Raw genomic sequence first — 27308 nt, forward strand, 5'->3', positions numbered from 1 at the left:
CTACAGTACACTGAGGAATTTAATAGCTATTATCCACATAATGCTTAACCAAAGTGGCTTTTTTTTGAGCTCAGATACATTAAAGACATACAGGCTTTTGAGTTTTTACGCAGATAACGCACTTTAGCGCTAAATATAGACTGTTTCAGAAGTGTCAGGGGAGTTATAAAATCACATCCTCATTATATACCAGTCTCCCCATGCGGAACAATAATAACAATTAGCTACATGAATGGGCGAATGATATTTTGTCTGTTAAAAGTGACATAATGAGTCGCTTTGAAAGGCACTTAAATTATTCAATGTTCCATAACAAACTGATTGTTGTTAAAGAGTCGCATTAGTTGTCATGTCTACGTGATCTCAGCTTGGCCAGAAAGAACACAGTAACATGTACATTATTATTTAGGCTCAAATCCATTACTGTAAGACTAAACTGCTGCATAGACACTGCGTGGACTGCCACTAAAATATTTATGTTTTGTATTATGCTTTTTTTTTGTGATTACCTTTCCTTTTGCAATGAACTCAGTCCATTTAAGGCTGCCTGTACACAGTAAAAGCCACTAGATGGCAATGTATGCTATAGCTTAAAGAAATGTTATGACTCATGATGAGTTGAATGATCTTAGTTTACACTTTATGTGAAACAGGAATGTAAACCACCATAGTTTATTAATATATATATATATATATATATATATATATATATATATATATATATATATATATATATATATATATATATATATATATATATATATTTTTTTTTTTTTTTTTTTTTTTTTTTTAATTTATATATATATATATATATATATATATATATATATATATATATGTAATTGTGATTTTTTTTATTTAATTATTAACTAAATGACAAATAAATTATTTTACCTATGTAGATATATTTGCATTAATGACATTCTAACGGGCAGCCTTAAAATTGACTTTTATTTACTTATCACTAAAATAGAGCCCATATTCACTAATCAATTAACCTACAGCATTGTGACTTTGAAAAGTGGTTTACTTAGTCACTAAATCATGCTTTTTCTCTACTAATTGTAGTACATTGCGTATCACTATACGACACGACCTTATATAGACTTCACTGACTTGAGACGCTGTTCACATTATTTTCGCTCTCATGAACTGTACAATTATTTCTGGCACTTTCCTGTATAGGTGCAAAACCGCATCAATCGAATTACAGCTTCAGCAACAGTCCCATTTCGAGCTCTCTGATTGGCTGAACGACATATGATGCTGCCACAGTCAGTACCTCTTTCCAAGTCCTGGAGAGCGCTCGCCTAACAACAGCGTTAAAGTATAGACAGGGCGAATGCGCGTGCAGATCTCAACGTTAGTTTAAGAAGGGATCAAGAGCACTTCATGTCTAACCGCATATGCATCAAGTGATCTGGAGTTTCTCAACAGGAACTGCGAATCTGATCCGCGTCGCTATTCATACTGTGGAAGCCGCAATCGACGCACCTTTGACTCTGCTTTAAAACGGAGTTAACCATGCCTGCCGAAAACAGCGACCAGGAGAGCATGCTGAGCTATCAGGTAGATAAAGCGATGCGTCCTTAAGTGGTTATAGCATAACCGATGAGTCTGTTTATTCGTTTTATTCCTCCAGTAACTTAAAATAGGACATCTGCTACAGGAACGTGCCATATTGTGTCATAAATCACCATCTGCATAAGATGTTAAAATTTTAATGTTAAAATTCTTGAATGGAATACAAACACATCCGGGCGCCCCATTAGTGCAGGGATCAATAGTACTGTGTGTTCCCTCTCGCCCCCATTGCCACAAAATATCTTATCGACGCTGCACTTTCGGTCTATAATTGCATCCCGCTAAAAGCGGACCGTCCCCATTTCTTTCACGTCTGCTCCAGTAGCTCAGTTTGTGCTCCGCGCCTGAATGTGTGTTATTGCAGTGTTGCAGGCACGTGCAGCAGCAGTATTCCCATTGCCAGGGACAACAGCTCGCATCATTCGTTTATTATCCGCGTCACTGACTGTGTGCTCGCCGGTATAGCAGTGTCTCGTCAAAGCTGATGGGCGCTCTTGTAGAGGGATACGCACTGTCGTATTGTAATGGGTTTAGTAGGGAAGCGCGAGACAGAAATAGCACATAATGTATAATTTACTATCCATTTCACCAACGGCGCAAGGGGGTGCGCGTAGCGCCGTGAACTGGTTTGGAAATGAAAGGTTTTAGCATTTGATGGTGTTGCATCAATGAGATTATTGTGCAAAATATGGCTTCCTTTGGGGAGCGCGCACTGCCAATGTACCCCGTTACCCTCAAATGACCTTGACGCCATCCTCTCTTATGGAGACTCTGTCTTTAAACTGCAACAGCGCTATTGGAGCAATTTTTCAGCGCCAAAGTAAACGCTGCTTGCTAGACCGAGTGAAATGCTTGTAGCTTAACATTTGACAGGAAGAAATCTAACTCCTGGCCCTTTTGAGCAGCTACAGTTTCCTGTCATTAATGCTATGAAAGAATTACACATTAATACAAGTTCATCTCACCCTCTTGATGTTCCAAACTTGTCTGTGAACAGAAAATGTAAAAATTGTTAATAACAGACCGGTCAGTCTTGTACATTACAACTAACGTGAACTTGAGTTTTAAAGGAATAGCAAACAAGTTCACCCCCCAGACCTTCCAAGATGCAGATGAATGTGTTTTTTCATCTGAACAGATTTGGACAAATGTAGCATTGCATCGCTTATTTCTGTGATGATTAATGGATCCTCTGCAGTAAATGGATGCCGTCAGAATTGAAAGAGCTGATCAAAACATCACAATATTTTTAGTGCTGTGATGAATTGTGTACAAAATTAAAATGTTTTTGTTTAGACAATATATGTTTGTGTACTGTGTATTATTATGTATATATAAATACACTGAAATATTAATACATTGAAGTACACTGATATATAAATACATAGAAAATATTCACATGTATATACATGTATACTAATATATAAATATATTTAATATATAAGCATTACATCTTGTTTGTATTTATATACAGTACACATAATAAATACGCACAGAATACACACATACATTATGCAAACTTTTATTTTGGATGCAATTAATTTGACGGCACTAAATATTTTACCAACAATCTTCATGACTTCAATCTGTCTGTTATTGTATTGTGAAAGCTGCATGTTTGTAATAAAACAATTCCATCATTCTAACTTTAAACTGTTGCTTCTGGCATAAAGTCATCTATCCATAGCATTCTTTTCTCTGGTGAAAAAAAGTGATCTCATCTGAATCAGGAGAGAAACATGCACAGTCACAAGTGAAATACGTTTGTGGCTTTTGATGTGAGAGGAGAACTGAATGGACTTCCCCACAGGAAGCATTATTATGAATTGTGGAAAGTTACAGTTAAAATACCTTAATGATTTGTTTCTTACTAACCACTTCAGCAAGACATTAAGACTAGGCTACATTTAATAAGAGTATTTGCAATTATGATATTTTCATCAGTTGCTTGGACTTGAATGCCCTGAGGATCAGTACTTTTTTCTAGCGAATAAATGTTTTTTTTGTGTGAACTATTCTCATAAAGTTTTGTGAGTGTGTGAGTGACAAGCAAACAGTCCCGAACAGTCATTATTTCCTGATTATTTTCCACTCAAGTTGGTTGTTAACAACTAGAGCCGAATCATTGAGTAAACTGGAGAACCAGATCGATCCACTTCATGAACAAGTCACGAATTGGGCATTGATGCATGTCTCATGAATGCACCAAGGGAAATTAGAGTGAAAATAAAGATTTTCAGGGAATAATGAATCCAAAAAACTTTAAATATGTTGTACAGTAGCACTCAATTGATACAGATAATTTTGACAGCAATTTTCATTTTCGTGTGAAATATTCTGTTTATATGTTTTATTACATCTCCTTGAAGGATTTACTATCTAAAAAACGGTAACATTATGGGAATAGAGTTTAGGTGCTTCTGAACATATAAAATTTATCATCCAGTGGTAAGGACTGGTGAGAGAAAAAGGCACATGCAAAGCCAAACTGATCAATAGTTTTTCCATTTGTTGAGAAATGTGTGCTTTTTCAGACACTCTCAGCAAAGAGAGTGAATGAGAAGGAACCATTCAGAAATGTCTTGGCTCAATATGTCCATTACTTTAATGGCACTTGAAACTTTTAAACATAATATATATATATATATATATATATATATATATATATATATATATATATATATATATATATATATATATATATATTTTTAACCCAAATGTTGCACATTTGTACATTCTATTTTATTCTCAATCTTTTCACGGCCTTTATAAAAAATAATGTTCTAGCTTAGAAAATCATTATATACAATGTTTTTTTCATTTTGTTATCGCAATTTGTCTGATGCTGTACTCTTTTTTTAATGATTTTCATCTCTCTTTTTCTCATTTGGTCACTTGTCTCTGACTGTCAATTGGAAACAGGTTTCAAAGAGCATTAATAGTTACATAAGGTATTCTGCCCACATCTATTCCAAATTTTTGTGAAGGGTTAATTTAATTTATAACTTGAATGAGTAATAATACTTTTATCTTCCTTAATGTAATTAAAGTATACCGAATATGTTATAATGTATTTCAGAGACTGTTGAATGCAAATGTATTGTGACTAAAAAATACAGAAGAGACTATTGCAAAAACATATTTTTTGAAGTTCTATGACGTAGTGATGTTATCACAAACTTAAATCCCCAGTGGGGTTTTTTCAAACATTAAAGTATACCAGAATATACCATGATATTATACCCAAAAGCATGTTAATACCATGGTATTTTTTTAGTACTGGTGCATGATCCATTACTTACACACCCTAAGCATACACAAGCATACATTACAAAAACAGGAACCACAAATGTCTTTGTAAAACACAAAAACACCACATACAACATTGGTACAGATGTACTTAAGGTAACATGCAAACCGATCCTTATTTTTTATTTTAAGTACGCACGTCATAAAGGCCATTGTGAAAAAAGGGTGCCAATGAAGAGTGAATGAGTCATTCTGCCAAGAGTAACAGGTAGTACTTCAACTCTCTCTAACCAGTTCTTTATTCCATGTCTGAATACTGCAGTGGGCTGACCATATCTCCCGAAATTATACTTTTAGTGGTTTATTGAAAATGAAAAGTAATCAATAACATACACTCTACCCTCTATTAAAGACAACATAAAAGCATTCATTTCAGAGCTGAAAATGTGTTATGGTTTGTGCATGTGTGTGTGTTTGTGCATGTGTCACTGTATCTGTTCAGGCAGACGGGAGCATCTGGAAGTGGCAGTGGTAGTGGTCTGTGTCAAGATTACTAATATAACTGTCAAAGCAATGTGCTAGAGAATGGGAAGGAAAGAGGAGGAAGGGCAAGAAAATGGCCCATGTGACCTTTGAAGGCAAAAGGGCAATATTCATGTACTGGCAGCCATACTGACACTTGGTAGTGACCTCCAATTATTGCTTATTCTATTTCTACATTAAAGCAAAAAATTGGAACATTGTGAGTTAAAGAAATATATATATATTTAAATAAAGTAGACTATTCAGTCAAATTATAAGAAATAAAGCTATTATATTCATAGATGTCTTTACTGTCATTTTGGTCCATGTGCGTTCTAATTTCTTTAATATAATATAAAAACATCATAGTGAGCTTAAACCTTTGGTAGCATTGGTGACCATAATTGTGATTTCATATATCATGACTACAAGACAGAAAGTAATAATTAAATCAAATAAAATGGCAATTAAGGCTTCCATACAATATAGATCTGTTTTATTTGTATGCATCTTTGCTCAGGGACTGCGGAATTGTTGCCTGGTAATGCAGAGAGGTAAGAAGAAGCCATTTTTTTGTAAATGGAAAATCTCCCTTTGTGAGTGACACACAGACACTGTACACACAAACGAGTAGCTAGGTGACACAGGAGCAGTCTAGTCAGCTCAAGTGTTTTGTTATTATTTTAATTAGGGTATGTGCTCATGTCAGACCAATAAAGGAAGAAGGACAAGGAGAGACTGAGAGAGAAGGAGTAGGAAAACAGTAGCATAAAGCAGATGATCAAAAATTCATTAACTTGTTCACATGATTAGCTCTATGTCTATTTTCTCCTTCCTCCTGGGTATGTGTTTTAATGACAATAACTGATCAAATGATCCATGACTAGGATGACACAGCTGTCTGAGTGATAAATTGTACGGTTGTCTTGTGTTCAAGTGACAATTACATACACACATTACAGAATGAAACAAGCAATTACTAAGTAATTATTCAAAAAAACTACTTGATTAGCGAGGTTGATAGCATACCTTGTCAAATTCAAATATATTTCTACTTAAAAAAGAAATCTTTCAGACAAATTTCTCCAGCAGGTGCATCATGTATCATGTTGTTTATTGAGTGTCCTACCAAAAAAAAACCCCAAATAACACATAATTACGTCGGTATTCTGGCAAGTCCTGCGATATCACGCAGTGGAATATGTCTGGGAACAAATATCCTTATTAAATGAGTAACAGTTCCTAGGGGCTCTTTCACTAATGGGTCCCCCTTTGCAAAATAACATTTTTCTTGTATTTACACATGCATTCATTCTTCAAAAGGAAAACAGAGGGCATGCCTGTATGAAATGGATCCATTTAATTGAAAACCTTAAAACAGAGCAGTAATCGTTCAGATATGAGGAATAATTATAGTGATTTTGCATTGCAGCCATGTGACATCTATTACCTGGAAATGCAAGCTAAAATCATGGTAAAATCACAATCGGTGGTCTTAGTATTATAGAAACTAAGAAACTTAAGCGATTGTTCTTAAGCCTATAATAACTGTAGTTCTGGTGGAGCTTGATAAGATGCCTGTACCATAATTATATGTTAGTGGGACGTTAGAAACAAGGCGGATGCTATTATAGTGGAAAGCTACTGGTGCTTTTGTTGTAGCACACAACGTAATGACCTCAATGCTGATCCACACTATGACTACCAATCAATACATTGCCGATCAAACATACACATAAGCCTCAAGCAAAATACAAACCAGACCATCATTTGCACAACAGTGAATATAGATCATTTTAAAGCCAATGGGCTTGTTTGACAAACTCTTCCTGAATCTATTATTATTATACTGCACTACAAAGCTTGTGAGATGTTTTGCTCCGCTTGACTGTATTTGTGATGCAGGAAATTTTCGACAGGGTTTATATGAATTTTAGGCTTGTGTTCCTGCAGAAGAAAGCCGTGAAAACACACTGATGAATCATCTTTGTCATGGAAAGATAGCAGCATCCCAGTGGGATATAACACACGCAAATGTAAAAAAGGAAGTGAACAATATTATCAGTGGTCTTTGACTGTTCAGAGGTAGTGGGTTATAGTACCGTTATTTACAGGCAACCACAAAGTAAGATCTTCTATGCAACAATTCATTTTGCCACTGTACATCTATTTTGCACGCAGTTATAACTAAATTTTTAAAGGATTCTGCAATATTCATCTACATGTGGTCTACAAGGTCAAGCAGTTCATGTGCTAAATAAAATATAAAAAAGATAAAAAAGAGAGAGATCTAAAGAAAAATGTTGATACTTATACTTTTATATTTGATGAAAGGTATGCAACATGAACTGGTTTTAATTTTGTAGTATGTAATAATATATGTAATAATATAATTTTATATATATATATATATATATATATATAGTGCTTAAATTAAAATGACCCCATAAGCTTTATAAGAAAGCATCTACTGTTTAAAACAACACAGTAAATGTCAGTTTATTCCAGCCCAGTCCCTATAATAACTCATAAGTCTGCCTTTTCCTAACATACATTCATCATCTGAGACAGGTTCCTCATTTGAAATGCAGTCGAATTCAAGTTTGTATTCATTGTGTAAATGTTAAGGTGTATTTACTTTGTGGGGACCAAATGCCCTCAAAAATATAGTAAAAAAGGCGAATACGAAGTAAATAATATCTGAAATAAGATGTAGAAATGAAAGGTTTCTGTGAGTATCAGGTTGAGGGAATAAAAAAGATGTAATTATAAAAGAGTTCAATGGAAAGATGAACTTTTGTGTAAAGGGGGAGAAGATTAGGGTTAGTAAAACTATTGTACTGTATATATACTTGTGTACACTCTCTTTAAAAACAAGTAAATGTGTTTACAGAGGCCTGATGAGGAAGCTGTGGTGGACCATGGTGGCACCAGCTCAGTTCTGAATATCCATTATGAGAAAGAAGAGCTAGAGGGTTAGTATGCAACCACAACACTTATTCAGTCAATCATGTGATACAGCCAACAGCTCAATACAGTCATATTAACTGTAAAATCACATTGAATCTCACCAGATATCTTTTTTTTCCCTCAGGTCACAGGACTCTGTTTGTGGGTGTGCGGATGCCCATGGGCAGACAGTCTCATCGTCATCACCGGCCGCACAGCTCCAAACACCGCAGGAGAGCCGAGAGGATGCGGGCTGGAAGTGTGGCTCAAGAAGAAATGAACACGGAAAGTACCGCAACCTCACACGGTGAGAACGACAGCAGCACCAATAAAACAACAAACGCTTGTAGCTTCATTCACAGACTCAAAAGTAACACTGAGAGCAATATTCAAATGTGTGTATAAAGCACCACAACGCTGGCCACGTCTGAGAAATAAGGATCATTTTAGACACAACATTTTCAATTATTTTATCTACTTCTGTTGGGCATCTCCAAGCAATACACGGTGGCGGCACTTCTGAATTAATTTGATTTGATTTCGAGCCACTCGGGTTAATGAATGATTTAATGAATTATTCGTATCGTTATTTTTCGAAACTTTGAATGATTCAGTTAATTGAACAATTTAAATGTAAAAAACAGTCTCTTTTTGTTACCTACTGGCATAATGGTGAAGACTCCAGACAAAGAAACTGAAAATCCTCAATTCTACTAAAAATACTTATAGAAAAATAGCAAAGGTCAATCTTTACAAAGCACATAGTCTTTTCTTTCAACTGTTTTGTAAAAAGGTCGATTACTGAAAACATGGCATGTGCTGCTTAAAATGATGCTCTATTTTTTAAGAAATAATAGTGGTCAAAGTAATTTTTTTCTGTGTACTGGAAGTAAAAATAATTAAAATACATGGAAAACAAGTAATACAGATAATAAATACTGCAGTCTATATTAACCATGCCCCATTTGCGGATCCTGATAATCAAATGAACATTGGCATAACACAAACACATGCAAGCAAAAAATATTATATTATATATCCTACAATATTATTGCACATTACTGTTGCAGATTTATATCATTGCATATTCTTTTCTTAAAAATGATTTGGTAGATAAGGTAAAGGTAATTAATAAATACATATTAAAATAGGCCATTTTGTATGTGGTATGGGCCTGAATGTTATTTATCAGTGATAAAACATTGCGCCCTTGAGACCACAAAACCTAAAAATATAAACTCAGATTTATGATAACAAACACTGAAAGTGGTTGGATGAATCTTTTATTTACTGTGCTTCCGTCTTCTACTTCCTCTCCCACAGTGAAAATGAATTTTACAAATATCCTCCTCTTTATTCCTCTCATCTCTTTTTCTCAGATACTCCATCCCAGAGGGTTCAGTTTATTCTGGGCACTGAAGAGGATGAGGAGCACGCAGCACATGACCTCTTCACAGAACTTGATGAAATCTGTGTTAAAGACGGCAAAGACGCAGAGTGGAAGGAAACTGCGAGGTATGCACATGTCCTCCGACATGATATTCAGTGTCAAAAATGTAATGTTTACATTTTTTAGATGCCATGGACCACTAAACATCTTGTGCAAAAAGCAGCTTTAATTTCTTGCAAAGACCCGGTTTGCTCTGTAAAAAATCCCTGGAGGTTCCCAATTTAAAACCTCTTGGTTATCAAGCAACCGTCTGTTGCTTTCTGAGTTAAAACAAGTTGAAGAGTTGTCGATGTGACTCTCTTTGTTTTTTAATACTTCTTAGGTGGTTAAAGTTTGAGGAGGATGTGGAAGATGGAGGGGAAAGGTGGAGTAAGCCGTACGTAGCTACACTCTCTCTCCATAGTCTTTTTGAGCTACGGAGCTGTATCATTAATGGAACAGTCCTGTTGGACATAAAGGCCAGCTGCATTGAGGAAATCGCAGGTCAGTCAGAAATCAATATGAATAAGACTTTACATGTTTATCTACAAAAGGACAAATTTCAACACTGAAAAATGACTACACCTTACGGTATCAGATTCTGAAAATGTCAGCGTATAAAGTACTTGCTGAACCCGATCACGATCTGTCTGAGCTTGACCTCGACTTTATATTTATTCATTCAGTGCGTGTCTTTACTGGGGAATAGTACAGCACGGTTGCAAATGTGTGTTGGGATGCTGCAGTTTATTAGGCCCACCTGTAACCTCACACTCCCACTCATGCTGGTGATAGATACACACAAACACCCACTGATTCTTAGTTTGAAAAAACATATATTTGAACCTGTTTGGATTTATATATAAAACTTTGGTAACACTTTCAATAAGACTTCAGTTATTAACATTTACTATATTAATTAACATGACAAATAATTAAGTAGCATTTACTAATATTAGACTATCTGTAGTTTTTTTTTTGTTTTTAACATTGCTGATATTACAATAAATGAACAACATTTATATAGCATTTGTGATTCTTAGTTAATATTATGTACAAGATTGACTCCTACATTATTCATTATAATGTATATTTAATGTACATCACTCACTGTACCATGAAATAACAAAAAGAGTTTTACAGACAGTACTTAGTGTACTTAGTGTGTTAATTGTAAATTAACTAGTTTTAAAACTGCATTATTATAATCTCCAACTGCTTTTATAAGTTCTATATCTATAAGCATTTGTGAAATAATTATATAAAACTATATTAAAATATATATTTATGTTATGTTATGCATATGTTTCTTATTTTGTTTAATTAGAACTGAGCAGTAAAATATTCACTTAAAATATTTATCATTCAGAGAAGTTTAAATTTATATATATATATATATATATATATATATATATATATATATATATATATATATATATATATATATATATATATATATATTAAAGTTGATTATATGATTACTTTACCTATGAAACATATAAAAACATTAGTTATCCTACACCTTCATCTAGTGTTCATTCTTGGTATTACCTAGCCATCGCTTGTTATTATATAATCTGATGGGGTTAATTTTCTAGAGGCCCTTAGACATTATAAAGTTATGAAACAAACCATACTTCATCAGAACAGCTTGTGTTTTGTATGTTTTGAAAAGCTTTGACAAAAGCATTTTGAAAACGATACACTTCCTGCTGCCAGTTGGTGGCGCAATAACTAATAATTCTTATGAATTATTGCAATTCTGTTTGTTTGCCACTAGTGGCACATTTCCACATGTATAATGCATATATAATGTATAAAGACTGTAGAGAGCATGTCAATCTATGCACGTTTTTATGCATAATTTATGCCATTTGTGCTCAGGAAAAAGAATACACTGTATAAAAGATCAATGACTATGAGCTGTTGAAGTCTAATAGATTCACAATAGAACCTGCGTATTGTTAAAGCATAAATGTTATGATCAGTGTTGCAGCAATGGTAAGAACAAGATTAATGCTGTAGAAATAGAAGGACGGGAAGACCAAGGAAGATTAATTATACTGTAAAGGTTGTAAGGGAGGGAAAGAGTGAGTGATGCAGATTAACAGTGCTTCGTCAGCTCCGACTGGAATTGTGTTTTGAAGAAAAAGAGAAAGCGAGAGGCTGAGAAGGTACTGCTGGAATGAAACGTATTCAGATCTAAAAATGAAGATGATCGTCACCTTCATCATGCAGTTTAATCATGCAAACAATTAAATAGGACATGATTGTCCTTCGAAAGTTGTTTGTATTTGGTTTGTATACATATCATTTGTTGTGTGTAGATATGGTGCTTGACCATCAGGAGGCGGCTCATGAACTGGATGACAGTGTGAGGATGAAGGTTCGAGAGGCACTTCTGAAGAGGCATCACCACCAGAGTGACAAGAAGAGGAACAACCTGCTGCCCATGGTCAAGTCCCTTACCGACTCAGGCAGGAGACAGAGTGAACCTCATCATATGGACAAAGCGGGTGAGCTAAACTGCACAGTTTACTTGTGCATCATAAAGAAATATTACTGGTTCGCTACAAATTAAAGATCTGTGAATATAATTAAATAGCGTTGATTTTTATGTTAACAGTGATACAATAACAATGTAAATCTATGGGGAGACTGTTCTGATTTCAAAGGTGAAATGCAAAGCTCTTTATTCTTTTATGAATAATTTTGTAAACACAATTTCCAAATTACATTAAAGTTAACTAAATCGCTCATTTGGAGTTGGCCTACTTCTGGACATGCATTATTGACAAAATTTCTGTGGGTGGAGTGTCATGCTCCATAAAGGGTTTTGAGATTAAATCAGATCCTGAGTGGTATCCTTGTGGGTATAATATGAAAATTAACAGGTTTAATGGTTTTGCATGCTCATGGTTGCACATGAAAAAGTGGATATGATTTGGCTGATAAGCGATTCTACCATGTTAGTCTTATACTCAGCATAATAGTAATATACATATACGTATGCCTTTATTTTGGTGCTATATGTGATGTGGCCATTGTAGGATGCTGTAGATATTTATCACATTCAATTGTATCGCTCAGGTCCTGCCACTTCTCCCCAGCCTCCACCTACAAACCCAGATGTAAAGATCGGAGCAGCCGAAAATGGCCAAATGGATCTCAGCAAGGTACTAGATCCACGATATCAAGAACAGCACAAGTTTGTCGAAATTTAACAAACATATATTTAACTGACACAATGTGTGTAGCATCTTCACATAGATCATTATTTGGTTTCAAAATAAAATTTACAGAAAAAAATAAATAAAGTTAGGCAAATTTGATAGATACATTTAAAAAATATATATGCAAAAACCTCGCCTACATTCAGTTTTCAGAAAACAAAAAGATGGATGTAAGAAAATATTGGAAAGATGGTACTGAGCAACATAATCCTTTAAGCCAAATAGCTTCAATTAGTTTATTTCTGTTAATGTCCTGAGTGCTCACTGGAGGCAGGCAATGTATCGATTACCAAGAACATCTGGGCAAGTGCACTCACACATAAAAGCAAACGCTGCCACCTAGTGATCTTAAGAGGTACTGCAGCCTGTTTATATAACGTTATGCTAATGATCAGGAAACAGGAAATTAACTTTAATGAGCCAGATGTCAGCCATTTGGAGTGACAGTAAGAATAGCAGAGAGGCAGCCCCAATCAGATTACATACCTGCTGTTCCTCTTATCTATAACTGCCACCCTGACCGAAATGAACAGCTGGAGTCAGTCACTGGAATAACCACCAGTCGATTTCTACATGATTTATTTATATAAGTATTACAATTAAAATAAAGCTAAAATAAAATATAAATATTTGAAATATTGCCTTGGCAACTGACCTAAATATGTTTAGGTATTAAATTAATAAAACCAAAATTGAAATAATAATAAACTAAAGCTAAATTAATTTATTAATAAATAAAATGACTAAGACACGTAACAAAATTATTAAAACTTAACAAATAAAATAAAAACTGATAAGGGCTCATTCAAAATATTAATAAATACAAATAACAGGGTTATGACCTTCTCTCTCTAGGTGGACACACATTTCATGAAGAAGATCCCAACTGGAGCAGAGGCTTCCAATGTGCTGGTTGGGGAGCTGGACTTTTTAGAGAGATCCATTGTTGCGTTTGTTCGTCTTTCTCCTGCTGTACTGCTTACAGGGCTCACTGAAGTTCCCATTCCCACTAGGTACAAAGTGTTTGCTTTCAAATGCATAAATGGAGATGATAACTCCACTGTAGCATAATGAAAAAATCACTTTTTACTCTGTAGATTTGTGTTCATTTTGCTTGGCCCTGATGGAAAAGCCCAACAGTACCATGAGATCGGTCGCTCCATGGCCACCATCATGACAGATGAGGTCAATATATATTATTATCTCATAGATATTAAAGCATTAACTCTGACACTTGAATTTTAAACTTTACATAACATTTGTAGAATAAATAAAAAAAATATCTATATGCATTTTATTTTAATATAATTTTATTCTTCTATTTATTTAGATTTTCCATGATGTTGCATACAAGGCCAAAGACAGAAGTGATTTGTTGGCTGGGATAGATGAGTTTCTGGATCAGGTGACAGTTTTGCCTCCAGGGGAATGGGACCCTTCTATACGCATAGAACCACCTAAAAGTGTCCCATCACAGGTATGGGAAAAAAGTTTAAGTTTAGTCCTAGAGTAAATGTAAATCTGAGCCGTTTCAACTAAAAAAATCCTGTACTGACTGATCTTAAAACATGTCAGTGGCTTTGTTTTCTCTAAAGATGCACACCATTAATGCTTTTTCCTAATTCATGTTTATAATTGTATAAATTGAACTTAATGTCCTAATTGAACTATGGCCTAATCCTGCCTAAGCCATGTCTATTAAACCGTCCTATGCGTAGTAATTTTTCTACTCCTCTCACCGAATAGGAGAAAAGAAAGATGCCAGGTGTTCCGAACGGGACAGTTGCTCCCATTGAGGAAGAGCAGCATGGAGAACATCATGGACCAGAACTGCAGAGAACTGGAAGGTGTGTTTTAACAAATATCCTCACTAGAATACAGAAACCTGTAATCATTTACAACAGCCACCATAAGGAAAATAGCAAAACCTGTTGAATAATGTCTTCGATATGACAAAAAAGGCTTGTGTGAGGGTTAGAGATTTTAGGGGCTAGATTCATTTCAGCCAATTTTATTAGCTTAGCATGAAAACATTTGAAATCGATGCAAATGTTGCTGTGTCTATTTCCTCTTCACTCTCTCTGTAGGCTGTTTGGAGGACTGATTCTGGATGTAAAAAGAAAAGCTCCATTTTATTTGGGTGATTTCAAAGACGGTCTGAGTTTGCAGTGTGTAGCTTCTTTTCTGTTTCTGTACTGTGCCTGTATGTCACCTGTTATCACGTTCGGAGGACTTCTGGGAGAGGCTACAGAAGGACGCATAGTAAGTATGCAAACAAAGTTTTGTTTCTGTGTGGTCTGTTAGGCAAAGTGACATGAAAAATATGTTTATAATGCAAAACACAGCAGTCATGTGCTTTTATTTGTGTGTGTGTGTCAGAGTGCGATTGAGTCTCTTTTAGGAGCGTCTATGACTGGAGTAGCATACTCTCTGTTCGCTGGACAGCCTCTAACTATACTGGGCAGCACTGGACCTGTTCTTGTGTTTGAAAAAATTCTCTTCAAGTTCTGCCAGTCAGTACAGTCCAGTACAGCACATGTAGTTCATTTAATTAAATGTCGGATAATATGCAAAATATGCAAAATATTTAATATAATCATAACTTAACCCGCTATATTATCTCTCTCCTATCCATTTCTGTCCCTGTAGAGACTACGATCTCTCATACCTGTCCCTGCGCACTTGTATCGGCCTGTGGACGGCTTTCCTGTGTCTAATTCTTGTTGCAACGGATGCTAGCTCCTTGGTGTGTTACATCACACGTTTCACAGAGGAAGCGTTTGCTGCGCTCATATGTCTTATATTCATTTACGAAGCACTAGAGAAACTTTTCCATCTGGGAGAACTGTACCCCATCAACAGACACGGCGATCTAGACAAACTAACACTGGCCTAGTAAGTATAAACTCAAACACACAGAGACGACTACATGCTTGCTCATCAAGTTAAAGTCAGTAAACAATAATCTTTCACAAGTTGTCTCTCCTAGATACAAATTAGATCAAATGCAAAGGACTATTCTGAATATTTGTTTTCAAAAACATATTTTGACACTTTGTATTGTGTGCCATCAGCTGTAGGTGTGCAGAGCCTGATAACCCCAGTAATAAAACACTAGAACTGTGGAATCAAAGGAACATCACAGCCTCTGCAGTGCCATGGAACAACCTCACTGTATCGGTAATTCAACTACAATCGTGGCAAACTACTGGAAGCAGAAACATTCTTACATGGTCTTCATTTAGCTGGTTGATACAGCAATTTCATACTGACACCTACTGATATATCATCCTGTAAAATGAAGCGTTTTTGGTCAATGGTGAAGTTGAAGATATACCCTGTAATTAGGCATTATTTTGTAAGTGGTAGGTAAGATAAACTGTGTTAGGTAATCAGAATTCAGTGTGATAAAACAGGCTCACCAACCAATGATAAGACTGGAGCCCTAATCTCATGTGAGTGTAGATAATTTGAATATATCCTGTATGTGTCAAAAAAAGTGTTAATTTTTTCCTGTGTAATTCTGTATGGGAAAAGTACTCCTCTAATTGTGATCTCAGTTTTCTCATCTCAACAACTTCACATTGTCATAAACACTGGTTTGTGAAAAGACTGATGTTAAGCAGTAAAAAAGATCATAATAGGACACACACTGTACAGTTAAAGTCCTGTTATTCAATTGTCATCCCATTACTGCAGTGCGGTGTTATTTCACAGTGTAGTCTCACACAGATCGCATTTAGTGCTAATCCTATTTTCACAGCTGAGTCAGCGTCTCGGCTGCCAGTGCAGTTAAACATGAGCCAAACTCTCTGTGTGTGTGTGTGTGTGTGTGTTTTTTATTAGGAGTGTTTAGATCACCAGGGCCAGTTTATTGGATCGTCATGTGGACACCATGGTCCCTACACTCCTGATGTGCTCTTCTGGTCGGCCATCTTGTTTTTTGGTACCTTTTTTCTGTCTACCTTCCTCAAACAGTTCAAGACTAGCAGATACTTCCCAACTCGGGTGAGACTGAAACACACAAACACAGTTTGCATACACAGTGCCATCGTCTATACAATAACTGCAAAGTGTGCATTTTTGTTTGTTTCTGTGATGTAGGTCCGGTCAATGATCAGTGATTTTGCTGTGTTCCTCACCATTGTTCTCATGGTACTGACTGATTATTTAATTGGAGTTCCATCCCAAAAGTTGCAAGTTCCAAGCAACTTCAAGGTAGGGATCATAAACGAGTGCACATACAAACACACATCCTTGTGTTTGTGCATTTAGCTCTGTATGCATCATATTTAAAAATTGCTTTCTAAGGCCTCTTAAGTCACTAATGCGATCAATACTTTGCTAAAAAGTGCATTTCTTCTGCCCCCTTGTGGATTATCCATGCTATGTCTCTTAAGGAGGTAAAAGGATATAATTTCCAAAAAGTTGACCTTTGTGTTGTGATCAACACATATTTTTGCCTCTGTGCTGATGTTGAAGTATTTGCAAGAGTAATTATATATTATTATTAGTAGCAGTAGTAGTCACAGTAGTAATATTTCAGAATGAATATTTACTAAGCAATGTTTCATTTTATATTTGAGCTTTATTTGTTTCATTCATTATTCATATACATTTAATAATATGTTATTTCAAGCCAAAGTAATTAAATTATACAATCGCTAAACTAAATCAAATTAGTTAAAAATAAACTGATATTTACTTGTAATTTTAGAATGCAATATTGTAATATAATTGCAAATTTATGACAAAATATACATTAGACAAATAAACCAAAACAAATGCAAAAGCCAGTTAATTCACATTTCTTAAAAACAAGAGATACATTTGTGTAAGTCAGTAAAGACGAAACACTCTCATAAATGCTTTAAGTTTTCCAGTTCTTCCTAAAATCCTAGCTTGCAAACCTGTGTTATTTCAAAGCTTACCTTACAATGATGAATCCACTGCTTCAGTCTTGAAAGTTTTAATGCCCACGCATAATCCACAACAGTCTTGTATATGTGCAATATCTATGTGTCTTGTTTCTAGGCACCTTTTATCAAATGATTCATTTAGAGTGGCACCCCTGCAGTGACAGATTAGATGATTAGACAATGCTGAGTCTTGCAACTGAGTTTATACCCCAGATTAATCTAGATACACGCATTGTGCACAGACTGTGATCTATGAACAAATGAACAGCTGAGCTAATATGACAAATATTTATAAACTGAATTGTCATCAGCATTGCTTCATTCTCAATTATTCACCTGTAGGGAGATACTCACATTTTTGTTAGCCTGTAAAATGCTGAAGTGTTCACTACACTGTAAAAAAAAATAAAATAATAATAATTAGTAGTACAATTTTATGGATATGATTTTCATGCTATAATCTAGATTTTGGTCCTTTTTTAACTTGTTGGCTGTTTGTGTATTATAGCCCACCCGTGATGACCGTGGTTGGATTATGAACCCTATTGGGCGAAACCCATGGTGGACTGTGCCGACTGCCTTAATACCAGCTCTTCTCTGCACCATCCTCATCTTCATGGACCAGCAGATCACTGCTGTCATAATTAACCGCAAGGAACACAAACTGCTAGTATGTTCATTTTTTTAATTAACCGTTGCAGAGGATATGTGTGGATCATATGTAAGTGCGTGTCCTATTTCCACTACACAGAAAGGCTGCGGGTACCATTTGGATCTTCTGATGGTTGGAGTGATGCTGGCTGTATGTTCCATAATGGGGTTACCCTGGTTTGTTGCAGCAACTGTCCTGTCAATTACACATGTCAATAGCCTGAAGCTAGAGTCTGAAAGCTCCGCCCCTGGAGAGCAACCTCGATTTCTGGGCATTAGAGAGCAGAGGCTGACTGGTCTGGTCATTTTTCTACTCATGGGCTTATCTGTGTTCATGACTGGAGCATTACAGGTAATTACAAAAATTCTGTGCTTTTCATATGATATGTACAGTGTGGCCTTCCTAAAGGGATAGTCCACTCAAAAATGTGTCATTTACTACCTTTTAAATTGTTACAAAAACTGCATGACTTGCTTTTTCTGTGGAACACAAAAGAAGATATTTTGAAGAATGTTTCTACCAAATAGTTTCAGTTCCTATTGACTTTTAGTACTTTTTTATCTATACTAAAGACATTACATAAAAATACTGGAAGGAAATGGCAAGATGCACATAAATTCTAAAAATGTGCATAAAAAAAATCAAATGAGTAGGATAATTTTTTATACATGAAAAATGTGCATAAAATACCACGGAAACAATTCTGTTGTAAATGTTTTATGCAATATTCCAGTTTTGTGCATAAGTTAAGTTTGCGTCTTTTGATGGAAAGACAGCTAATGCTTTAGATAATAAAACGTCTAAATGACCTGACTTTTGTTTCACAGTTCATTCCCATGCCAGTTCTCTATGGTGTATTTCTTTATATGGGTGTCTCATCTCTGAAAGGCATTCAGGTAGAGATATTCTTCTGATTCTAAACATACATGCACATAGTGGCACATCAGTCACTTGTCAACTTTCTCTGTCTTGTGTTTTGAAGTTCTTTGACCGTCTGAAGTTGTTTGGCATGCCAGCGAAGCACCAACCGGACTTTATTTATCTACGTCATGTTCCTCTGAGGAAGGTTCACCTGTTCACTCTGACCCAACTTACCTGCCTCGTGCTGCTCTGGGTCATCAAAACTTCCCCTGCCGCAATCGTCTTCCCTATGATGGTACAAACAGAAATAAATAACATACTTTTTGTTAGGGGTGTTAAAATGTCATATAATAAACTGTAGCTATGCAAGAATTTTATAATGTCAGTCTGACTGATACATATTCTTTTTTTTTTGCACGTTCTGTGACATGTAGTTATTATTTATTTATAATTTAGTTTTGAAAATAAGGTATACACTACATTTTATCAGTTTATGGATATGTAGAAAGTGCTGTGCTCAACCATGTAGTGCTGAAGTCTGATGTAGGAACCATATGAATAATATAGTATATTAGTAGAAAAAGTGTTTATCTCCTACAGGTGCTGGCATTAGTGTTCATCCGTAAGCTGCTGGACTTCTGTTTTTCCAAACGGGAGCTTAGTTATCTTGATGATCTGATGCCTGAGAACAAGAAGAAGAAGCTGGACGATGATTCCAAGAAGGCAGAGGAGGTTTGTGATCAATATGCAAAGTTTAATAAAGCAAAGGTGTCCCAACAATCAACACTGTTAAATCTGTGCAGGTAAAAGTTCTTGCACAAATATTAGTAAAAACACTATTTTCTATACTGTGCAATATATGTGATATATAAATATATAAAGCTATATTTCCAAAATGTTTCTGTTATATAACATTATATTGTATTCCACAATATAATGAGCTCAACATTTCATAGCATGCAATATGATATGACAACAATAAGTATGTTGTACTTTTTTTAATGCAAGTATTTATTTTCATATACATACAGAACCATTTTTAAAATTAGCAGTAAACATTTATAGTACAATTTTAAGGTTCCACGTTGAAAAAACTTAACCCAACCTTTCAAACAAATCGGGCATACTGTACATACCAACATACTGTACAATACTGTACATAAACACAGTGATGGAGGGTGTATGTGTTTATATGAGTAGCAGGAATCTCAGGAGATGCTGGTTGATGACTCTGAGAAGTTACAAGACAAAGATACAGTGCAAATCCCAATGGAGACCAAACCTTTACATTCACCACGAACTCCTGACCCCAGGTACCACACTGCTGCAGTCCTCCACATCAGAAGCTCTGTGATGTACCTCAAACCCTGGAGCCCTGTCCAGTGGTGTTCAAAATGAGCTCAGACACCACAATGTCCACTGTGTATCTATGTGTACTTACTAACACTCACCTTTCCGTCTCTTCCCCTCTCCTGCCTTCACTCCTCTTCCCCTCGACTGTGTCCAACTGTTGTCCAGGACTGATCCCTCTGATATTAACATATCTGATGAAATGTCTAAAACTACCGTTTGGAAATCCCTCAATTCCAATCACAAGGACACACAACGCTCAAACACACACAAAAAGGCAAGGACTCTCGCTCTTTCCATCCTTTAATGGTTAGTTATTGTTCCACTTCCCTGAATTTCCTTTTGTACCCATGCGTCTGCTACTTTCCTTGATTGTAGATAGGTTTGCTTCTTCATCAGGACAGATTTGGAGAACTGTAGCATTACATCGCAAATGGGTCCTCTGCAGAACAGCTGATAAAAACATCACAATAGTCTATAAATCTTTCAGACAACTTCATTGTGTGTGAATCCATGATAATGCTTACTCCTTAAAAATAATAAATAATGCATCCTCCTTAAAAAAAAATCCATTCCCTTTTGTTGTTTCATATCAAAATTTACTGATATTCGAACTGTTTTGGACTGTTTTTCGCTCCTGAATCAGATTTCTCTCACGAGAGAAATTTTAGGGATAAAAAGTATTTTATCCTGGATCAATAGTTTAAGCTCTTAATGATGAATTTGTTAAAAAAATCTTAATGATTAATTTATTACAACCACACAGATGTATGCTTCACAAGACTTCAAGTGAAGAGTTTTTTTTTGAGTGGACTGTGTGAAGTGTGGACTACTTGTAGATTATTGTGATGTTTTTATCAGCTGTTTGAACTCTCATTCTGACGGCACCCATTCACTGCAGTAAGAAAGTGAAGCAATGCTAAATTTCTCAATTTCTCTTCTGAGGAAGGAACAAATCTATATCTTGGGTAGCATGAGGGTAAGCTTTCAACAAATTTTCAGTTGGGGTGAATTATTCCACTAAGTTTTAGTTATTAGCTTACAGACTGTGTTTGATGTAATCTTTTTGTTATCTGTGTGTTTTTCTCTCCTCGCAGGAGGTTCCGTGAAGTAACCCCCAAGAAAGAAGAAATTACATTCTTAGCATCGGTTGTTTGAAATCTGGCTGACTTGCGGAAGCAGCCATGTGCTAAAAACACACAGATATTAGTTCACTCCTTTCCACTGTTTCTCACACACATGCGTTCACACACATGTGTGTTTCTGTATAGCTGTGTGAGATATATTGGTGTGTCAGTGTGTGTGTATGAATATGTGCAACATATTCTCCTACCAAATCCAGGTTATTTTTAATGTTTAGTTGAGTTTTAGCAGACATGGGCGTCTCTGTGCTGTGCGGTAGTGTACATGTATTTTTTTGGTAATTGTCTCATTTATAGAATAATACGGTCGTTTAAATGTTCTCATTTGAACTATATACTTGCTGTAGATATTACTGTATACGTGTGGTTTGTTCATCGTCGAAAATCCACAATAAGTGCGTGTGTTTAAGCCAAATGGCTGGTCAAAATAATAACCTCAGTTTGATCTATTTTTGTGCCAGTATAAATAGCCATCGGTTACATTAGACCAACATGGCCATGAACCAAATCGGTCCTTATCCAGTAGACGGACTTGTCTTATTTTTATTGCGTGTGTTGTATTGAAACTTGTTAATATTGAGCAATAAAAGGCTATATATGGTTAGGTCACCAGGGACACTGATGGATAAGTATGAATTCGTCGTGATTGTTTTTAACAAGCATTCTTAAGTCACCCCTCTCTTACTTGTAAGAACAGACTGGTCAAAATCTCCATTTAGACGCACCATCCAAATTTATGTTACAAGGGTTGAGGGTAAACTGGACTGTTCGGGTTTTCATTTGAAGACCTTTTCCAGTCACGAGTCCCAGTAATAAGCCATCTCCTCTAGACTACCTCCCCACACTTTTAAAACTCCCACAGTAGTTTCTGCACTGAAAGAGGTAAAAATATGATTGTGTTTTTAACCTCAGTGAAATAACACTTTATTTACAGTTGCACTTTGTGTAGATATATATACTAATATGATTTTATATTTTAAAGGGAATTATTATATAGAGTATAACAGTGTGATACGATTATTTTAAGTAAAGCATTTTCTTTTTTATATAAATGTATTTTAATAAAATGAGTTGAGCAGATACAGTACGACACTGGTTGTTAATATGTATGGGTTACAGCTGTGTCTTACAGGACCAGTTGTCTGTAAAATGTAATTTCACTTAATTAAACTGCCTTCAGATTATATGAGAATGTCAAAATTTGATTTGGAATGTCGACTCAGCTTTGGAATGTTGAGGAATGAGGAATTTTTCCCAGCTTGACATTAAGCTACTAAATTATCTATATTGTCCCCTCCATGGCTTTCTTGTTTACGGAAATGTTGTCATTGACTTGATTGTACATGTTATCTTAATGCTGGGATGTGCTCAAAGAGAATGTCTGTTTCACTCTAATAAATTTTAGATTTTCTGAATGAGATAAACCTGCTAAGAGTTGTGTGCATGTGTTCTTTCGGGTTTCTCAACAAATGGTCGTATGTGTTTTATTTTTAATTTGGGGTGTATATGCGTTGAACGTTATTTATTTCACAACTACAGTTCTTTACTTAAGCATGCGTAATGAGATCTGAAAACTGATCTTGCGCAGAATTTTGTAACTGACAAAAGCTTTAATTATAGGTATTTTCTGGATAATAAATGGATAACACTTTACAATAAGGTTCATTAATTAACAATATTAGTTAACATGAGTTATGAATGATCAGTACTTCTAAAGCATTTATTAATCTTAGTTAATTTCAGCATTTACTAATGCATAATTAAAATCACAAGTTGTGTTTGTTAAGATAAGTTAGTCCACTGTGTACTAATATGCACTATCAATTAATTATTGTATTTTTATGAATTAACGTTAACAAAAATGATCAATTCTTTAATAAATGTATTACTCACTGTTTGTTAACAAATGACACCTTATTATAAAGTGTAACCAATAAATGAATGTGTATACATAACCTATCATTAAATTTTGTAATATTCTCTTAGTTATTTCAGTTATCATCGTCACCATAACCTGATTTTTTATTTCATATCACACAAAATATTTAATATCCTATTTATCAAACAATAACTGTCTGATTGTAAATGATAGCCTACAGCTTATTACACAGCCACTCACCAAATGGAGATGGAAATTTGTGCATAAATCTTTGAGTTAAAAGTATTTCAATCGTTTACATTCTGTTTAAGATATTTTTCCTTTAAAAAAGATATTAAGATATTTTTCATTAAAAAAATGTAATGTGCCTCTCAACAACAGAGTGGTCGTAGGTCTATAATTATTACACTGTACAGCTTTTAAAATATTATTTTTATATGGTATCTGTTTTATTGACCCTTGCTAACTATAAATTGTGCAAGAGTTCAACTGTACTGATCAAATCTAGAGCTGACAGGATGCGACAGTGACACGCAAGAAATGCCTGAAAAGATACATGACCACCACAGTATAAAGATGGCATATACAAATATGTGGATATTTTTAAACATCCTGACTTCTCTGCACTACCTCACGAAAGGTAAGACTCCTTACTTAATTAAGGTGCAGTTAATTAATTGTACGTTTACCATGAATTCTAAATGTTTTCACAAATACAATTAACCCGGTACAGCATGACATATGAAACTAAATCTGAGGGGGAAAATTCGGGGGTTTTGTTTTATCACTTTGGACACTCACAGTTTTCTTAAAAAAAAAAGAAAAAAAAAAAAGTTTAGGTGTTTATATTAAACTATTACTAACAAAAATGTTATTATTATACGTTTACGTATCACTTATGATTTAACAGCAACTAAAGTGCTCCGGAAAAGGATTGTGTTTGTGTAACAGATATTTTAGATATTGATCATGTGAACAATTTAGAGGCCTTAGAAATTTAAACTTATAAGTCTCATACAGGTTTTATAGTGTAAGTATATCATGTCTGTTTCCTTCAGCCTGTACTCCATCATACAGCGATTCGATACAGATAACAGCTTTCTCAGGAGGGTCTGTGCTGCTGCCCTGCTCCTGTACCGACCCACAGGACAAGCCCAAAAGCGTCTTCTGGGAATCCAACAGCAAAAGAGCTTCTAAAGATCGCATTTATACCGATATATATAGTGTGTTTGAGCTGTACAGTGGCAGAATTACACTGTTTAATCAGACTTCACCTGGAAACGTCTCGCTGCTTCTGTCAGACCTGACCAAAGATGATCAGGGATCGTATGTCTGTTTGTTAGATAAAACATCCAGATTCTATAATGTCACCATCGAAGGTAAGCATTCAGTCTCTGGTACAATTTTTTACTTTATCATTTTAGAACACTGACGAATAGTCAATAACACCATGGGTGCAATAATTGGATTTTTTTTCTAGATTTTAGATAGGAAAAAAGGTACTTTAGTAGAAGATAATCAAATGGGTTTCAATATGGATGTATATGCATACACTTAATATATGTCTGTAAAGCTTTCACCAACACTTTTATAACTAGGCCAAAGACAAACAACAACAAAACATAAATGAATAAATAAAAAAAGAATCAGCTGATATTGTCCACATTGCCTCCAGCAAGATCCTAGACTTGTTTCTCCCTTTCAGTTTTGAAGAAACATACTGTATTTTTATCAGAAATCCCTTAAAGCAGAACTGTTGGTCACACACTGAGCAGTATGCAGTTCCCTTGTGAGCTTGTATTTTTTGGTTTTTCATATAAAACATGAAATCCCAGTCATGACACTATTTAGCCTCTGGTAAGTTTTTAACGATATTTGTGAAGTTAAATGTAAAGCAAAACACTACAGTATATACATTGTTCACAACTAAAACTTCCAGAAAAGATTAAGCAGTAGGCCTAATGCGTAGAGCGTGCTTATGCGTAAAATTTGCACTGTTTTCCTTCATTAGAGAGATGTGTAGATACAGCATCTTCTAAACCGAGTCTCAGCAGTGTGTGGATCTTTGTGCTGTTCATTGTAATATCAGCAGGAGGAGCCGCTGCCATTTGCTCCATTAGAGGTGAGCACACACGCATACATAAGTCACAAATACATTTCCATTAGCATGTTTTAATTCAGATGATTACTGTTTCTACAGCTCACAGAAAAGCAAAAACAGAGTCTGGAGAAATAAATGGAGAAAACAATTTGGTAAGTCTCAATGCACAACTAACAAGATAATATGTTGGCCAGTTTTTAAGTATCTTTCTTAATCTTTAGGACGATTCAACATACTGTACTCTGCAGAAAAAATATGATGCTGAGGAAATGTATGGAACTATCGGGAACAGATCAAAGCAATAGTAGAATGTCAGGTTTGCTGTGAAATTTGCCTTAATAAACCCTGTTTGCAACTCAACATTAAATAACTAATTGATTGTTTAAAAAAGCATTTGCTAAATACACACATGTGAATGTTACGCTTCTGTTATATTGTACATTTACGCATTTATACAATTCCAGACATTCACTGAGTATTTCTGTTGACAGAACAAGAAGTCATGTTGTATTGCATTATTTTTTTTACGTTCTCTTGGCGTCATTTAGGTCTATTACAATATTATCATGTCCAAAATTAAAAAGGAAAGCACATTCCTTACGTTAGTTAATTTATGTTAGGTATTTATCTGCTTTACAAACATCTGATTTACAAACAAACAAAACATGATTAGCCATGGTATCATTTCATACAGCAGGTTTGGTCTCTAAAAAAAAAGGCCTGCCCTCGGAGGCGTGGCGGAATAAACATTCCTAAGCATGCAGAGCATTGCGCTATAGCTTCTACTTCTCACAGTGACAAGCAGCATTTCAACTAGTTTAAAACTCACAAAATGGCAGAGGCAGCTAGATGTGTAAGTATGAATTCTTGACTATTCATATTTATATTTAACATTTCGACTCAAAACTCAAAATGGAAACATATTTTTGTTTGAATTTTATTTACGTTTTAATTGAACGTTGTAAATAAATGAAACATCGCACAGTCACAATTTTGTCCAAGAACATAGGACACATATTTCTAAAAGGTTTGTCATGATTTGACTGATTTTTGAGACACGATGGCACAAAACACGTCCAGCAATTGTAACTGTTAATAGGTTTAAAAATAAAAATATTTTCAGTTGTAAATGTTAATAACAGAATGGATTTATAAGTAGTATTTTTCATAAGTAGGAAAATGTATGTAAAATAATAATCTGGGAATGTATTTAAAGCTGATACAAGAGAGATCTTACATCCTCATGTTTCCAGTATTCCTTCCATGGGAGAGTAAACGATCGCAAGCATCCTGAAGTCAGCCATGACGGACACATTAGCATCGAAGATCTGAGAATAGCACTTCAGGATGATACTAATGTGACGCAAATACGCCGTGACTTTGAAGGACTGGGAAGACGCTATGAACTAAAAATACTTGATAATTTGACTAATAACAT

The 27308-nt window shown here is 35.1% G+C and overlaps 2 protein-coding genes across 2 annotated transcripts; both read left to right on the forward strand.

Moving 5' to 3' along the window:
* Window positions 1-1278: 1278 nt before the first annotated feature.
* slc4a8 (solute carrier family 4 member 8) lies at window positions 1279-23314 on the forward strand. The gene is made up of 25 exons (XM_043242309.1): window positions 1279-1569; window positions 8249-8330; window positions 8450-8611; window positions 9684-9819; window positions 10077-10237; window positions 12061-12249; window positions 12824-12909; window positions 13822-13979; window positions 14064-14151; window positions 14297-14443; window positions 14713-14813; window positions 15054-15228; window positions 15346-15479; window positions 15616-15861; window positions 16041-16146; window positions 16813-16974; window positions 17071-17184; window positions 18394-18555; window positions 18637-18888; window positions 19365-19433; window positions 19520-19693; window positions 19999-20130; window positions 20599-20711; window positions 20917-21057; window positions 21846-23314. Exons 1-24 carry the CDS (start codon window positions 1525-1527, stop codon window positions 21053-21055), a joined length of 3333 nt encoding a protein of 1110 aa, XP_043098244.1. The 5' UTR covers window positions 1279-1524; the 3' UTR covers window positions 21056-21057; window positions 21846-23314.
* A 1013-nt stretch (window positions 23315-24327) lies between these two features.
* On the forward strand, window positions 24328-26872 carry LOC122347196 (polymeric immunoglobulin receptor-like). The gene is made up of 5 exons (XM_043242342.1): window positions 24328-24409; window positions 24828-25148; window positions 25781-25891; window positions 25970-26022; window positions 26092-26872. The coding sequence occupies exons 1-5, from the start codon at window positions 24346-24348 to the stop codon at window positions 26173-26175; spliced, it is 633 nt and encodes a 210-aa protein (XP_043098277.1). The 5' UTR covers window positions 24328-24345; the 3' UTR covers window positions 26176-26872.
* The last annotated feature ends 436 nt before the right edge of the window (window positions 26873-27308 follow it).

This window comes from Puntigrus tetrazona, chromosome 6 (assembly GCF_018831695.1).
Source record: "Puntigrus tetrazona isolate hp1 chromosome 6, ASM1883169v1, whole genome shotgun sequence".
Classification (NCBI taxonomy): domain Eukaryota; kingdom Metazoa; phylum Chordata; class Actinopteri; order Cypriniformes; family Cyprinidae; genus Puntigrus; species Puntigrus tetrazona.

Excerpts from the sequence above, each read along its gene's own strand:
- slc4a8 (XM_043242309.1), top strand. The coding sequence starts at position 1,525 with ATGCCTGCCGAAAACAGCGACCAGGAGAGCATGCTGAGCTATCAG. Across the intron at positions 14,152-14,296 it reads CCACCATCATGACAGATGAG|ATTTTCCATGATGTTGCATA; the intron begins GTCAATATATAT and ends CTATTTATTTAG. Across the intron at positions 15,229-15,345 it reads AGGCTACAGAAGGACGCATA|AGTGCGATTGAGTCTCTTTT; the intron begins GTAAGTATGCAA and ends TGTGTGTGTCAG.
- LOC122347196 (XM_043242342.1), top strand. The coding sequence starts at position 24,346 with ATGGCATATACAAATATGTGGATATTTTTAAACATCCTGACTTCTCTG. Across the intron at positions 25,149-25,780 it reads CTATAATGTCACCATCGAAG|AGAGATGTGTAGATACAGCA; the intron begins GTAAGCATTCAG and ends TTCCTTCATTAG. Across the intron at positions 25,892-25,969 it reads TGCCATTTGCTCCATTAGAG|CTCACAGAAAAGCAAAAACA; the intron begins GTGAGCACACAC and ends CTGTTTCTACAG.